At 43.6% G+C, this 15,514-nt stretch overlaps 1 protein-coding gene across 2 annotated transcripts in view; it reads right to left on the bottom strand.

Moving 5' to 3' along the window:
* Window positions 1–15,514, bottom strand: part of SLC13A1 (solute carrier family 13 member 1) — a 67,244-nt gene that overhangs the window by 21,289 nt on the left and 30,441 nt on the right. For both annotated transcript variants that reach the window (XM_029616235.1, XM_029616236.1), the window contains 8 exons: window positions 14,721–14,902; window positions 14,540–14,597; window positions 14,391–14,433; window positions 12,922–12,960; window positions 8,169–8,326; window positions 4,748–4,867; window positions 1,532–1,630; window positions 1,336–1,437 (listed from right to left, as the gene is read on the bottom strand). In XM_029616235.1, coding sequence (XP_029472095.1) covers window positions 1,336–1,437; window positions 1,532–1,630; window positions 4,748–4,867; window positions 8,169–8,326; window positions 12,922–12,960; window positions 14,391–14,433; window positions 14,540–14,597; window positions 14,721–14,902 — 801 coding nt within the window. The remainder of the gene's footprint in view (window positions 1–1,335; window positions 1,438–1,531; window positions 1,631–4,747; window positions 4,868–8,168; window positions 8,327–12,921; window positions 12,961–14,390; window positions 14,434–14,539; window positions 14,598–14,720; window positions 14,903–15,514) is intronic.

The raw sequence follows: 15,514 nt of genomic DNA, 5'->3' as shown, positions 1-15,514 counted from the left end.
TCTGCTTCCTGCTGTAGTTCCCCCCCCCCCCCAGCGCAGAGAACTGGAGAGGAGGGGGTTAAGCCTGGAAGGGTCAGAGCAAAGACAACCTACAGCAAACAGGAAGAGATGGGTGAGGCCAGTGTAGAGAGCAGGGAACAAAACAAAAAAAAAAGCCACTCTGCTCCCTAATACCTCCCCCTCCCCCTTTTCGTTTGGGAATATGAGGGGTGGAGTTAAGCCTGAAGCAAATAGAGCAGAGAAAAAAATCTTGTGCCTTATTCCTTCTGCTCTATTGTTCTCTGTCAGGGGCGGGCAAGAGGCAACAGTGCCTAGGGGAGTCAAATCCCTCAATGATTATGCACATGTTTGAAAACAAGTAAATGCAAGCAAAACAATGTCAAAGGGTACATCTGAACTTTCTTTACCCAGCTGCAGTACTATCTTGGGAGCGATTTTCAAACTGTCTACATCAGGTACTGTTAACCCGCGCACATTACACCAATTTTCAAAACCAAAATACGCGCGGACTTTCGCTTTGACAGTGTATCCGTGGGCATTTTGTGCTTGCTTCTTCCGTGGGTAGCTTTTCCCCCCTTCAGTGAAGATAACGTGTGTAGAATTGAAAATGCAATATATGCAGTCTACTTTCCTCCCCCCGACTAAAACACTCTCCCCGCCCCCCCGGGAACGCCTACTCTGAACGCGGCTAAAAGCGCACGCATCATGGACGCACCCTTCCAGGGAACAATTCGTTTAGCGTTAAACTTCCTGTTCTGCTGTGGCTCAGGACTGCAGCACCGCTTACGGCAGCAGTCACAGATCGGGATCCGCAGGAGTTCGGCTACTTTCTGAAATTCAGATTGGGTTTGGATGTCATCCACATTCCGGTTTAAACCTCATTCTGCTTTGCCTTGAATGTGTTTTCAGACGTCTTTCTGTTTGCATTTCAGAAACATTCGAGGCGAGCAGTACAAGGCAGAAAAACAAGGACATGGGGGCGAAGAGGATCCATAGGCAGTGCCCCGACTGCCGTCGCGGGTCCCCACTGGAACAGTTGCTGGGGAAAGAAGCATTTAAAAGTTTGCAGTTGCTTCCCCACCCTCGACCTTTGCCTCTCTCTCCCCTCCTTCCCCCCACCGGGTGATGCCCGAGACGCCCCCTGGTGGGCTGTTGAACAAGAAGTTTCGTGTCTATTTCCCATGATGTAATCTGAGCTAACCAAAAATAACGCTTTTGTTGATTTTTTTTTTAATTATTATTATTTTTGAAGCAGGATTTCAGAGAGAGGACAGGTGACTGCCCGGCCCACAGAGTAAGCTAAGCGTGCCCTACATTCAGAACATGTGTACTTACTTTGGAAAAAGCGAGGCCCATCCAGGAAAAAATCCAGGATCCCTTGTAAACCAGAGCAAGGCCATTATGACAAACAGGATAAGGGTCATGATTTCTTCATAGCTGTGACACAAAGTTTTTTTTCTGTTATTATCAGAGTCACTGCCTTTTACCGATTCAGGTCGGCTTCACGTTTCCTGCCTGTAGGAAGCATTACCTTAGAAGGCCAAGTTTTTTGTATTCCTCTTCAATCACCTGCGCTGAGGCTTTCTCTCTGGCTGTCCTCTCTTTGCCACATTTGAACATTTCTGTGAAGCTGAAATTTAGAACAATAAATCGTTTCAGATGACAGCGTATGTAAGAATGATCTGCAAGCTCCTCCTATGAAACATTAATTCTCCGTCACTGCACCCAGTGTTACCGCTTTCAGGTGACGCATGTGTCTTAAGTGGAAGCTGCTTCTATTTCAGCATTCATTCTTTTGATGATATCAAGCTGACAGTTTGAATGCAAAGCACCGTGGGGGATAAATATTCTCTAAAGTGGCCAGTGGACAAGTTGTCTGGCTATATACTTAGCTGAATTATCTGTCCCGGATTTTCAGCGGGATGAACGTGCCACTGAATACCCCTGATTAAAGTTGTCCAGCTAAGTGTAGCCTAACTTTAAACCTAACTGGCCACCTTTTAAATATGGCTGGTTCGGTTTAAAGTTATCTGGCCTTGTGTGGCCAAGTAACCCTCCACTTAACTGGATAATGTCAAAAGATAGACAGTTACATGGCACTCTTATACTTAAAAAACAAACAAACTTGAATGCAGGCCTCCAACCTTCCCCCTCCATAAATTTTAACTGTCCTGAGGCCAATCCTGCACCCTCAAGCCCTCCCTTGAAAAAAGACTCTGGGCTCTGGCCCTCCCCTTGCCCCACTCCCTCCCTGGTAAATAACATTTAAAAAAGTCTCCTCCCACCCACCCCAACTCTAACCCTCCTGCCCACCTAGCATCTGCTGGAACACCAGGAGGGCCCCAATGATGTCATCCAAATGCTGCCCTTGAGTGAGTCAAGAAAAGGCATCAGAGCAGTGGCCGGATGACATCATCAGAAGGGGACTTGCAGGGAGCCTAAACCTCGCCAGTGCAAAAGCAGGTGTAGTGGGAGGCCTGGACCGCAGACCATAAACTCTGCTGGCCCAAAAATAGTCATATGGCTAGAGGAGTTGGGGGTTTAGTATAATATGTTGACCCAAACTGAAAGAAGTGGGGCCTTCAGTGCTGACCAGAGTTCTGCTTCCAAGGGCCTGAGTTGATGATGGGGGGGGGGACATAGGTAATACACCAGCCTGCAATATTTTAATAATTCTGCCACACAATGCAATGCAATGCATTGTATCAGGGCATTGCTTCTATGAAATGAAAGCGGCTTCGACACCTTCAAAACGCCACTGTAGGATGTTTGCCAGGAGAAAAGAAATTTGACCAATTACTTCTGTCTTGAAGGAATCGTATTGGTAATTGGTTGAGTTGAGGTCAAACTTGTTGAATTTTCAACAACTAGGAACTGGTGTCCCAGAGTATCGTGCCTACCAGCTATCATTATATGAGACAAGGGAAGGTTTGAGGTGTATGCAGGAGACTTCTGACTAGTCCTCTTTTGGCTTCTGTCCACCTGGCTGTGACTCGTGGAATTATTGCTGCTATTCTGTGGCGGAGTTTGCCATTGCAGGCACGCCTCAAAACTAATTTTCTTACATACAGGACAATGGTAATAACACAGCGTTGCTAGGCAGCTGTTAAGTAGTGAGTTTTCAATTTGGTTAGATTGGTGATGCAACAGATGTGACCTAAGCAGCTTTTAATTATGATTTTTTTTTTAAGTCAGCTGGATTAGTGATTGTGATAGATATGAGGAGCTTATAGATGATAGAAATGGCTTAGGGTGGGAAATTTGTTTGTTGGGAGGGGTATTATATATATATATATATATATATATATATGGCGAGTGGTGGGGAGTTGTGTTTTGTATGGTTGTGGGATAGTATTGTAGTTTCTTATATTTTTTATGATCATGGAGATTATGGTGTATGGGTAAGATGGATTGGGTTTTGTTATGGTGTTTATTAATTGTTTACTGCTTTAATATATTTCAAAAGGCAGGATATTAAAATAGATAAATAAGGTTTCATCCTAGGAAGCTGATCTATTAAGATGCGGTAGATTTTCCGTGGTTTTTTTGCACGTAATTGTGTGTGTTTTCCGATACAGATCTTACGCGCATTATGTAATAACGAGTTCAGCATGGAAAAAGCACATGCACAGACCTGGGCAGAAAGCTTGCGGCAGGTTTTATGCGAGTGTATGCATAATTGCATATAGCATGTAAGGAGGCAATTATCAATTCACGAGCTATGCAAGGAGCCATGCTAGCAGGGAATACAGTTAGTGCGGGTTTTTTAAAGCAGGTTTTTTAGCGCCTGTGAAGAGGCTCCGGGCAGTGTCGGTGCCTATCTGAAGCTCCTGGAGATCTCCCGTCATTCTGTCTGTCCCAGCTCCTGCTATCTCTCGGTGGGGCTGAACCATGCCAAGCAACCTCGAGCACCTGGCAAGGAAAAGGCTGCATGGACACACAAACATACTAATGCAGCAATAGACTAAAATGGCCAAAGTGGTAGGAGCTGACACAATTTATTTTTGAATAGTAGTAACTTAAAATATTTAGAAATCAGCCTGCAACATTTTTCCATAAGCGCTTATTTCAGTGCCTGTTTTTCCCGCGGTTTTCTGCATTGGGGCTTTTATGCAGGTAATGGCGCATGTATTAGGTATTCCGCGGGTTTGTTTGGGTTTTTTTTGCGCGTATCTCATTTGCAACCCATCCTCTCTTAAATCCTGCGGAGACACCTGCTTTTGCCGCACACTGAAAAAAATATACGCAGAAAAATAACACCGTTTTCAGCGCGGGTCTTAGTACATCTGCCCCTAAGAATTTTAGACGACTCTATGGTAGGTGTCCAAGTAGAGAATGAAGGTGAACCATGGACGTGTGCTCTGATACATGTAAAATTCTTCTTTTGGTCCTATAAATCAATAAACCTTACATACAGTCTGCCTTTGACCATACCCACAAATTCATTCATAACAAGTTTCTGATCATCTTTAGTTGAATTCCAAAATAACTAAAGACAGCTGAATTTTCAGATTAAACAAGTTTCAGACATTTGCAGTAAATTAAGTGAAAATTCTACTTGCAGTATTTTACAGCTAAATATAGTGTTCCTTTTTAGAAACTGAGGATAAAGCTATGCACACACCATGACATACAGTTTATATATAGGTATATATCCCGTCAATCAGTCTGAGGTACAGTATCATTGCAAAGACTCACATGGCTGTTAATTACTTTCACTTTTGAATAAAAGGCAAAGTATTCTCACTTGAAGCCAAGGAAAAGCCACTGGATCCAAGCCCAGGAGAGCACCATAAGAATAACAGTTATGGGAAAGGAAAGTCCAAACCAGGATCCGAAATTGATACTCGTGCAATTTGGATAACGCCTGAATTAAAAAAAAAAGAAAGAAAGAAATCTTACATAGAGCACCACCGCATGGTGTACTGAAATACAAATTTATCTTACAGTTTTTGGATTAGCTTTCAGCTAGATGCGTCACTTATCACATTACACAATGGAATGCAGGACAGCCTCTGTGCAGCTAAGATAGGGCAGAAGGTTCTGTAGTTCTATCTTCTGCATGACTGTATGGTCCTCTTGGGAACGACAGGACCCTAATCTCACATTATTGGAATCACTTGACTTAATCGGTACAAACGACAAATAGGTTCAGCTTGGGCACAGGTGCACGCTGACCTGGTCTGTGGCGGTTCCCCTGCTATTTTTTTGTGAGCTAAGGCACCACGTTACAGATATGTCAACGGCCAAAATGACTGAATGGACCCTTTGCAGATGGCAGCATCACCGAAAATATCATCTACCTCCATATAATTGCAATGCAGTTTCTTACAAGGTACAAAGATTAAAGGTTTAAGTACGCCCTTAACAAATAAAAATAGCTAAAATAATATACACACTAAAAGTGTGCACGCACTTTCTAACTATGCAGGGTTATTAAAAATTGCTCCCCATTACCCGTCTGTTTATCTATGTCAGGATGTTAATGTACGAATGGTGCAATTGACAGGAGTTAAGTGAAAGAGCTGCAGTTTCTCTGAATTCCCTCGTGTCATGCAGAAAGTCTGTTTCCTGTCAAATGAGAGAGTACAAAATGTAGGTGGCAGTCAAATATTGCATTCTAGAACATGCAGCTCACGTAAGCCCTTTGAGACAAAAAGTGAAGCTGGCAAAATGATCATTGTTTTTGCTCTTGTTGTATCAAGGGGGCCAAAGTGATGGCATTACAGCTGTATCAAGCACCGAGCCTGATGTTTCTCATTTACCTATTTGACTACAAGCTCTTTGAACTTACTGAAGGAAACCGAATGCAGAAAGAGCAAACCTAGAGCCATAGAATACAGTTTTTAAAGCAAACCGCAGCATTTTTTTTTTCAGTATGTTGTTTTATAGAATAAAATGTTGAAAGTCCACCTGTGGGCATAGTTTCTTAGGTCACAGACTTAAAAAGTGATGGTAAGAACAGGGATGTGTGACCTTTTTTACAAAAAAAAAAGGTTCATGAATTACTTTGATGAACCAACAAGGAGTTCATGGGGTCATTAAACTAATTCAACAAGCTTAGTTTTAAAACATCCTGGGAGCATGATTCAGTTGGTAAAATCTGCATCGGAATTCAAGCAGATTTGCCTGATTCGGCAAATCCGTGTCAAATCCGGTTGGACTTTCTCCAGAGTTGCTGGGAAAATCTGAATGAATTTGCCTAGCAAATCTAGGGAAAATAAAAATAATTACATTGATCTAGAATCAGACTGAAATGCATTTGCTTTGAATTCTATGTTGAATTTCCTGTACATTTCAAATTAAGAACCCAGGAAACGGGGGAATAAATGATAAGATGTCTTAATTCAAAAAATAAATAAGATCTCTGAGATTGTAATCCAGTGAAATCTGCTCATAGGTGAAGGTCTGGACCACAGTGGAGCTTGCCTGAGGTAAGACTCTCGGACAGCGACGCGTTAGTGGCGAGCATTACTAGTGTTGCTGTCAGCTTAACGCAGGACTGCACTTAGACTCTCTATCGGCTCATCCATGGTGTTCGTGGAGAGGGTGGAGTTGTGGACAGGAGGGGGCCTGGAGCCAGGATTTAAATTTTTTCTATCTTGGGGGTGGGAGAAGACGGCTTCGGGCAGGTAAGGCCCATGACTTTTTCTAACTATTTTAAGGGAGGGGGAGAATGGGCTGCAGGATTGGGTGCTAAGCCCACACATTTTTACAATTATAGTTGGGGGAGGGGGGGGGGTGATTGAGCTGCTGTCCTCCAAGGTTTTTTGGGGTTGTTTTTTTTTTTTTACACCTAACTAGCTTTGTGCTTAATACAGTCTGGTATAATCTAAGGTTATCCAGGTACCCAGATACTCGGATAACTTTAGGACTGCTCTCCAGCACAACTCAATGTATTCAGCTATCCTGAGCCAGGGAGCGCTGATATTCAGTGCTCGCCCCCACACTGCCTCACGTCTGTCCAGCTAGGTTTTAGCTGGGTGATGACTTGCTTGGCTAAAACTGAACTTGTAGGGGGGGGGGGGGGATATTTAATCCCCAGGTTTGTCTGGCTAAATTCTGAACTTAGTTGATAAATCCCTTTGAGTATGTTCCTCAGAGATTTCACATGGCTTTCTTTCTGAGACACACAAGAACGATTTTTATTTGCCAAAGGTTGAGGACTATCTTTCTAGAAATTTTCTAAGCCCCAAATTTGGTGAATCAATTAACTACTGTATGATAAAATATTAGTTGTGAAGAGCACCTGATATGGGTAATGTTACCAAATTTACAGAGAGAATCTATCTGGGTTGTTACTTTTTAAGAATTTGCATAAAAATGTATGTATGGACAAAAGCACCTGTGTACTCTGCCCCTGCTGCTTTTGCATGCAGAGGAATAGGGAAAAACTAGGGGCATTTAACTGAAAATCCAATTATATGCTCATAGTTTTCTGCTCCAATCTATTTGCAGTGCCAGGAATGCCTCTTTTTTTTATCCTGCTTTAAGAACTTGCATTGAGGTGTGGTTATTTTTTTTGCAATAATTCTACAAAACAAATTTCACATGTAGTTTTAGTACATGCCAATAGTGAATGAGCTGCTTTGCATTCTGTACCCGACAGCCAATTTAGATGTCTATTGTCTAAAATAGTGAAAATTATCTTAGTGTATCCAATCACAATGACACTCTAAACCACCCACTTTTACAGACCTCTAGCCTTAGACATTTAACTAGGCATCTAGTTGGTTGTCTATATTCTTATTTTACTCATCTGACTAATGCACAAGCTTTTTAGAAAATATAGGCTTATGTGTTCTAGCACATTACAAATCAAGAGAAAACAGATTAAAAGAATGCTAGTTGATCATAGGGAAATTAAAGGACTTGCTGAGGGTCACAAATTTAAACAGCATTCAACTCGAATCAGGAATTCTAGGGTTCACAAAAATCTACGTCAACTACTCTGCTTTACTGCGATCCTCAAAGAGTCCATGAAGTCTGCACCAAAAGCAGTACAGAGTCACTGCTAGCAATAATTTGGCAAACTGAGACTGTCTCCAATGCAGCCAGTGGAGCCTTGGCAGATTGTGGTGGCAATCTGTTCAACATCTGCAGGATAAACGTGGATCTCTGGAAGTATTAATCTGCTAGCACAGATAATATGCCAACTACATTCTTACATATTGAATTGTTCAGCAAAAATCAGATTAGTTGATGTTCCTGTAATAGTAGTCAGTCCTCCAATGGTGGAAGAGTAAGCAATACATAGACACATCGCTTTGCACATCATGTGGTCTTTCCGACTTCTATATGTTCTTTCTGGTGCGTTTACTGGATTCTGTCAAAGGAAGACATTTGTCCCTGTTAAAATGTGTTCATTTGGCAAGCCTACCAAACAGACTGCTAAAAAGCTTCAGATTCCCACAGACAGCCTCTGGGCACGTAGAGGAAAGCCCATTACTATTCATAAAGTGATTCAGAGATTACCCACAAGATATGCACAGCTTTATAATGCTGGAAATTTGGGCACATGCCAAATCTCTGTAATGGGGATTCATAGAAGACAGACAGAGGTGCAGAACTGGCTCGCCCAACTCAATAACATTCAAACCTGTTTCACGTGGGGCATTCGCTCCCTAGCCTCTGCCATACTGTCCGTTAGGGATGTGGATTTCCTCCTAGTTCATTGGTTTTATTTTCCAGGGATCCTGGCAAAATCCGAGGATAAATCCAAAGCAATCCAGAATCGCTCGTTAAGGGGCCGCAGCAGAGAACGGAAGTGCAATCTGTTCCAAACGCTTGAGCACCCTTTCAGCCCTGCACGTTGGTAATGGCCCCTCCGGGCGCATTACCAGATAGCTCTGGGTGAGCCCTTGGTTTGGAGAGAGCAGTATAGGGTAGTGAATGGGGAGGTTACCGTTCCTTCCGAGGGTGCTGGAATGGCCCTCCCCATTAGGAGATTTTATAAGCAGCTCTCTAGTGAGAGCTCTGGGGGCAGTGTAGATTGTTTCTGAAGGTTTAGGAGATGTGTTGGAGCCCTTCTTATTTCGGATTTCTGGGCCGGGACTCGAGCACACCCTGCTACGGAGTCTGCCTGTCCGCTCCCTGGCGGGTAGAGTTTGTATCCCGGGATGATTTGGGCTTCTGAAGGATTTTAGTTTGTAGGAAGCCTGGTGGGAACCCCTTGGACACTGCTTGGGGAGAGGGCACGGGGAGCCCTCTCAGGCCTGCCCTTCTGCACCTCCGCGAGGACAGAGGACGGTGGGGATCCGGCGCCGGGGTCTTCCAGTGTTTTAGCTCAGCTTGGAGAAAAGAAGACATTATTTCGGGGAGGAAGCATTTAGCTGCCTCTTTTCCTGCCCATCAGAAGGAACAGCTAGAGCTGCTTCTTCCAGAGAGGACCCTTCCCATCTTCTGAGATAAAGAATAATGAAGATCAACTAACTGCGAGTATAAACCTATGGCAACACTGAGGATACCCATCAGGAGTCTTCACCCTGGGGAGAGAGGTCTGGGGACTGGGTGCAGAGACAGTCGTTTTACCTTTTTTACCGGTTTTGGAAGGGGAGCTCCACTTAGCCAAGCCCTGGAGGGTGGATGTCTCCCTTGGCCTGGCAAAAGAGACAGATAGAGGGAAAGAACTGTAGCAAGAGAGAGAGCCTGTGGCGCTGAGGGCTAGGTTTGTGCCATACTTCATCTGACTTGTGCAACAGAAAAGGCTTTGATTTTGGACACTAATCCAGAGGTTCCAGAGCACACAGAGGGAAGGAAAAATCCCCCTCTGCCAGGGAGAAGAGGATAACAACAGAGTCACCCCTAGCACTCTGGGTCTTGAAAGAGAACCCTTTCCCCCATCCAGCAAAGAATCCAGGCCCACAGTGGTTCCAGCTCGGAAGAGATTATCATTTCTTTTATGGCCCCATTGGAGTGCAGTCTGCACCTGGGGATGGGGTTACACTTTATTAAATCATTCCTTTTCTAAGGAAGCTCTATCCATTCTGCTTTTTGTTTCTTTAGGTGAGCCTTTTTCTGATGGACCTCTTTTTTTTTTTTTGGCCTAGTAGTTCCTTTTGTCTTCAGCTCATTTGGAACCCTTGCTTGGTTCCTGGCACCATGAGCTTTCATTCGTGACCACCTGGGGATTTCTTTTCTTATTCTAACGGATCCTCCCTCTCACTCGGGCTGATACAGTAAAAGTCGCGGGAGAGCCAGCGAGTGCCCGTTCTCCCGACGCTCGCACAGGCCAGTGTCCTGGGCGCGCGATTCAGTATCGGCCCGTATGCAAATTAGGGTCTGCGGTAAAAGGAGGCGCTAGGGACACTAGCGTGTCCCTAGCGCCTCCTTTTTGACAGAAGTGGTGGCTGTCAGCGGGTTTGACAGCTGACGCTCAATTTTACCGGCATCGGTTCTCGAACCCGCTGACAGCCACGGGTTCAGAAAACGGACGCCGGCAAAATTGAGCGTCCGTCTTCCAACCCGCGGGCAGATTTTTAAATTTTTTTTTAAAATTTAAAATTTGTTTTTATTTTGGGGCCTCCGACTTAATATCGCCATGATATTAAGTCAGAAGGTGTACAGAAAAGCAGTTTTTTCTGCTTTTCTGTACACTTTCCTGGTGCTGGCCGAAATTAACGCCTGCCTTTGGCAGCCGTTACTTTCTGTATCGTGCGGAATGACTAATAGGCCCATCAACATGCATTTGCATGTTGCGGGCACTATTAGTTTCGGGGGGGGGGGGGGGGGGGGGGGTGTTTGGCCGCGTGTTTTCCACGCGCTATTTCAAGGGGTAAAAATAGCGCTTGGAAAACGCTACTTTCTGTATCGTGCGGAATGACTAATAGGCCCATCAACATGCATTTGCATGTTGCGGGCACTATTAGTTTCGGGGGGGGGGGGGGGGGGGGGGTGTTGGCCGCGTGTTTTCCACGCGCTATTTCAAGGGGTAAAAATAGCGCTTGGAAAACGCGCGGCCAAATGGGGGCTAACAGTGCGCTCAGCCTGAACGCGCTTTACTGCATCAGCCTGACAATTCCTAGTCTGGCCACTGCAGCAAATGCTGCCTCTGTAGCCTCTCCAGTTCTAGCTGACCCAAGGTGTGAAAGGCCCAATCCAGGAACTTTCTGCATGGAATTTCATCATAATTGCTACTGAACTACCAGGCCAACCCTGCTGGCTTGTGCTTTCTGCGTTTACCATTTTATCTTCTTTAAGACATCATTCACAGTTATTAGGCCTGCTCCCTTTTCTTGTTCAAAACACATTTTAAACAAGAAAATAATAATAACAACAATAGTAACCATTTCACTACCAGACACTCTGTATTGAGAAAGCTGGTGAACAGGAAAGTTATCAGGCTAAAGTCACGCTAATAACTTTACTTATATATTCAACAGTGCATACACAGATAAGTGTTCTGCCAAATGTACCTGGATAAAGTCATCTGGATAACTTTAGGACAGGGATTTTCCTGGCCAGACTTACCCGGCTGGGTAGTGCTGAAAAGCAGTACTCAGCAGCTAAAAGGCCCCACTATTTGTTGAAGCATTTGGTGATATTATTTTTTTTTTTAATGCACATCTGTTTTTATTTAACTTTATTTTATGTTTTAAGGTTTATTCTGTAAAGGTTTTAATTTGTTGTTTTTATGTTTCTAATGCTTATTTTTGATGCTCTATGTTTTCCTGTAAATCGCCTAGTACTAGGTTTGCTGAAGTGGCATACAAATATTTTAAAAATAAATAAATAGCCACATCCAAAGAATGATTCCATTGCCACCTTCTTTTATCTGGCTGAATTTTGTGCAGGTTAATAAGCTACCCAGACATATTTAGTTGGACAGTGTGAGTGTGATTCAAATCTCAGGTTTTGTCCGGCTAACCGCAAAAGGTTACCTGGACAAGCTCTCTGAGTAGGAACCTCTCAAGGATCGATTTTCAAAGGCTATAGGACAAATGTTGGCCCCCTCTAGAACAGTCTTGGCTGAAAATGATCTTTTAACTTGATCGGTAAATGGTAGCTTGCAAGTGGTTGGTGCCTGTGCTGAAATAAATGCTGTATTCTCGTCAAGAAACATCGGCCAGGCGTCGGTAACAAAAACAGCCATTATTAGCCTCGCGTTGGCATGTCATGCCATTAGGAGGAGGCCTGGATTTGACTTTTTTCTGCAACTGAAGTAAGCAGAGTTGGAAAGGTTGGAGTTGAAAGGTTTCTGATACAAGGAAATTGTCTTTTCTGTTAACCTTGGGAATTTAAAATGCTCCTGTTGAAGAATATAAAAAAGAGTTTTTGCAACAGGACAGGCCATTTGTTTAATGTACTTATTTACTATATTTATGGCACAGGTTACCCAGGAATAAAGTGGAGCAGAGCAAACTGGGCAGGTATACAGCAATAGTAAGCTGGACCAGAGGAAAATTAAAGGACTGAGGTAAACTGAAAAAAAAAAAAAAAGAAAAAGCTAATTTGAAGAGAAATATACCCTAAATTCTCTATGCCAAGAGAACGTTTATCCCACAGGATGGGAGCTAGGAAGGGAAGTGCATGACAGCAGGAGGATACTGAGGAGAGAGTGAAGAGAAGAAGAATTGTTGGGTGAGTACTATGAGGGAGGGTGCAGCCCCTGAAGACATTTGAAAACAAGAGCAAGGACTTTCTATTTGGGGAGGCAGGAAGGGGAGAAGCATGCAAAGAGCCGGCTAGCTGGAAAAGAGGACATGTAGCAGAATTTTGCAGGTTCTGGAGAGGGCACAGAGAAGAAGCAGGAAGAGAGTAAGCAAGGTGAGCTATTAAAACAGTTTGAAGGAAAAGGCCATAGGCTTTCGAGCAGAGAACTGGGTGGACTTTCTGGGGATTGTGCATTAACTAGCCTGAGGCAAGTATAACTGGAACCCAGGATCTGTTATGGCAGCTTGATTTCTGGATACTGGCCCTTACCTTTGTATGTTCAGAGGTGATAGAGAGACTGTCCTTAGTCTGTGAAGAGAACCCAAAATAGAAAGTAAAAGAGAGAGATTATCAATTTTATGAATGGATGAACAGTAGAGAAATATTTTTTCTTGAATACTCACTATAATAAAATATAGAATATTGTATTTATTTAAACATATTTATTAATCACTTTACGGAATTCAATAAATTACCCAAAGTGATACTTAAAATTAAAACACCAAGGGGGTCATTTTCTAACGGTATCGCATAGCGATAGCTTGCCGGGGCGGAGTCAGGGTGGTGAGGGGAGGAGTCGGGGTGGCAAGGAGGCGGACGCAGCGGTATCTTCGCTGGTAGCGATAAGGTAAGGACCGTTATCGTTGCCAGTAGCGAGCCCAATAGCGCCACCTTTCCCAGCAACCAGCATGAACAAATCTACTCCCGATTTTATAACATGCGCGTGCTACTATGCGCATGTTATAAAATCCGGGGTCGGCGCGCGCAAGATGCACACTTGTGCACCTTGCGCGTACCGAGCCCTAAGGGAGCCCTGATGGCTTTCCCAGTTCCCTCCGAGGCCGCTCCGAAATCAGAGCGGCCTCGGAGGGAACTTTCCTTCCGCCACCCCTCACCTTCTCCTCCCTTCCCCTACCTAACCCGCCCCCCAATCCTACCTAAACCCCCATCCTGACCTTTGTTGCAGGCGTAACTTGCGCGCGCCGGCCACTTGGCCGGCGCACCATCCCCCAGCATAGCCACAACGAAAGAGGCCTCGTTCCCGCCCCTGGACCGCCCTCCAGACCCGCCCCCAGACCACCCGTTTTGGAAAGCCCCAGGACATAAGTGCGTCCCTGGGCTTGCATGCGCCGCCGAGCCTATGCAAAATAGGCTTGGCACGCGCAGGGGTAGGTTTTCGGAGGTTACGCACCTAAGTAAACTTGATTAATAGCCGTTAATGGACTTCTCTTCCAAGAATTTATCCAAACCTTTTTTGAACCCAGCTACACTAACTGCACTAACCACATCCTCTGGCAACAAATTCTAGAGCTTTATTGCGCAATGAGTGAAAAAGAATTTCATCAACTATCACTGCATTGCATGAGGTGGAAGGACACAGGTTAAAGTTCCGGAGTGAAGGCCTCCACCAATACTTCGGTATATAAAAAACCAATAAATAAATAAATAAATCTCAGAGCTTACATTCCCTCCCGACCTAATCCCATCCACGTTCACCTTCACGAAGGGGAGGGGGGTACAATTCTCAAACCAAGAGCTTTTACATGGGGAAACAATTTGGAAATTGCCCCCTTTAGAGGCAAATGACTGTTTTCAAATCTGACTAAAATTATTCTGAAGCAGTTCAGTTTTTAAGTGCAAAGTTTCAATCATGTAGATTATATTTTGAGGTTTTTTGGTGATGGTGGGAGTAGAGTGACGAGTACAAGAGACAAACTCATGCATTAAAAATATAGCACCTTTTCTAAGTCAATGCTGCATGTTGCATGACCATTGATGTATCTGAAACAAACAAAGGAAAATAACCAAAGTTAGTAAATTATCTTTTTTTTTGTTTTGTTAGAAGTCCTTATGATTGCATGAACTTGTATAAAGCTGTGATTTTTACCCAGTAACATGTATTGCTTTCTCTTTCAAGCCATTAGCTTCACATTCCTTAATGTTTTCTGTAATACATTAAAATAAGAATAGACACTTAAAATTCGACAGAACATCATTCTTTGAATTTTACAGTCGGCAAGAGCGGAGAGGAGAAATGCATAAGTGTACAAAGAAGGAAAGACATGTACCGTCGAGTTCCAGGCCTTCATTGAGGATGCCATCACTCATCTGTATCGCATCGACCTCTGCTTCTGCATTCATGATCTGCTGTGCCACGGCCTCTACAATTGGCATCACCATGGCAGCAGTGGAGGTGTTGCTAAGCCACATTGACAAGAAGCCGGTGCTAACCATAAACCCCAGCATCAACCTACAAATGAGAAATCCTTCAGTTCATAACTCATAGACTGACTGTGGCTATCAACAATCCATCTGATGCCAATAAGCACATGCTAGACATTCAGAAATGGTTTTGACCACCGAATTTGAGAAGAAGTGTCATGAAATTAGAGGACCAGTTTCTGTTTTCAAGATTTTATAAAACATTATTGCAAATGATCCTGCTAAACTTTTTGTTTAATAGTGACATTACTAATGTATATATAATGGTTAATTTCAGTATGTCAATAAAATGGCAGCTATACTTTTTATTCTTGCTCATGTTGCTATGGTAAAAGACATTCAATAAACTTAGGCACCTCATTTATGGAGTTAGGAGGTCAATATTCAGCAGTGTGGCAAGTGGACAATTCATCCAAAAAACGTTATATGGATAAATTGTCATGAATATTCAACAGTGTATTGTCAATTAGGTGCTCCACTGAATATACCCAGATAAATTCATAGTTAGCCGGATACATTTTTACTGCTAACTTTAGGATCACTTTGCTGCGTGATTAGATAAGTCATACAGATAACTCTGAATACTGGAGTTAGCTGGATCATTTAGCTGGCTAGCTTAACTCTGTCTCAAAATGCCCCC

This window comes from Rhinatrema bivittatum, chromosome 9, assembly GCF_901001135.1.
Source record: "Rhinatrema bivittatum chromosome 9, aRhiBiv1.1, whole genome shotgun sequence".
Lineage (NCBI taxonomy): Eukaryota > Metazoa > Chordata > Amphibia > Gymnophiona > Rhinatrematidae > Rhinatrema > Rhinatrema bivittatum.
Note: the sequence above shows the minus strand (reverse complement) of the source record. Positions and strands in the feature narration are given on the sequence as shown.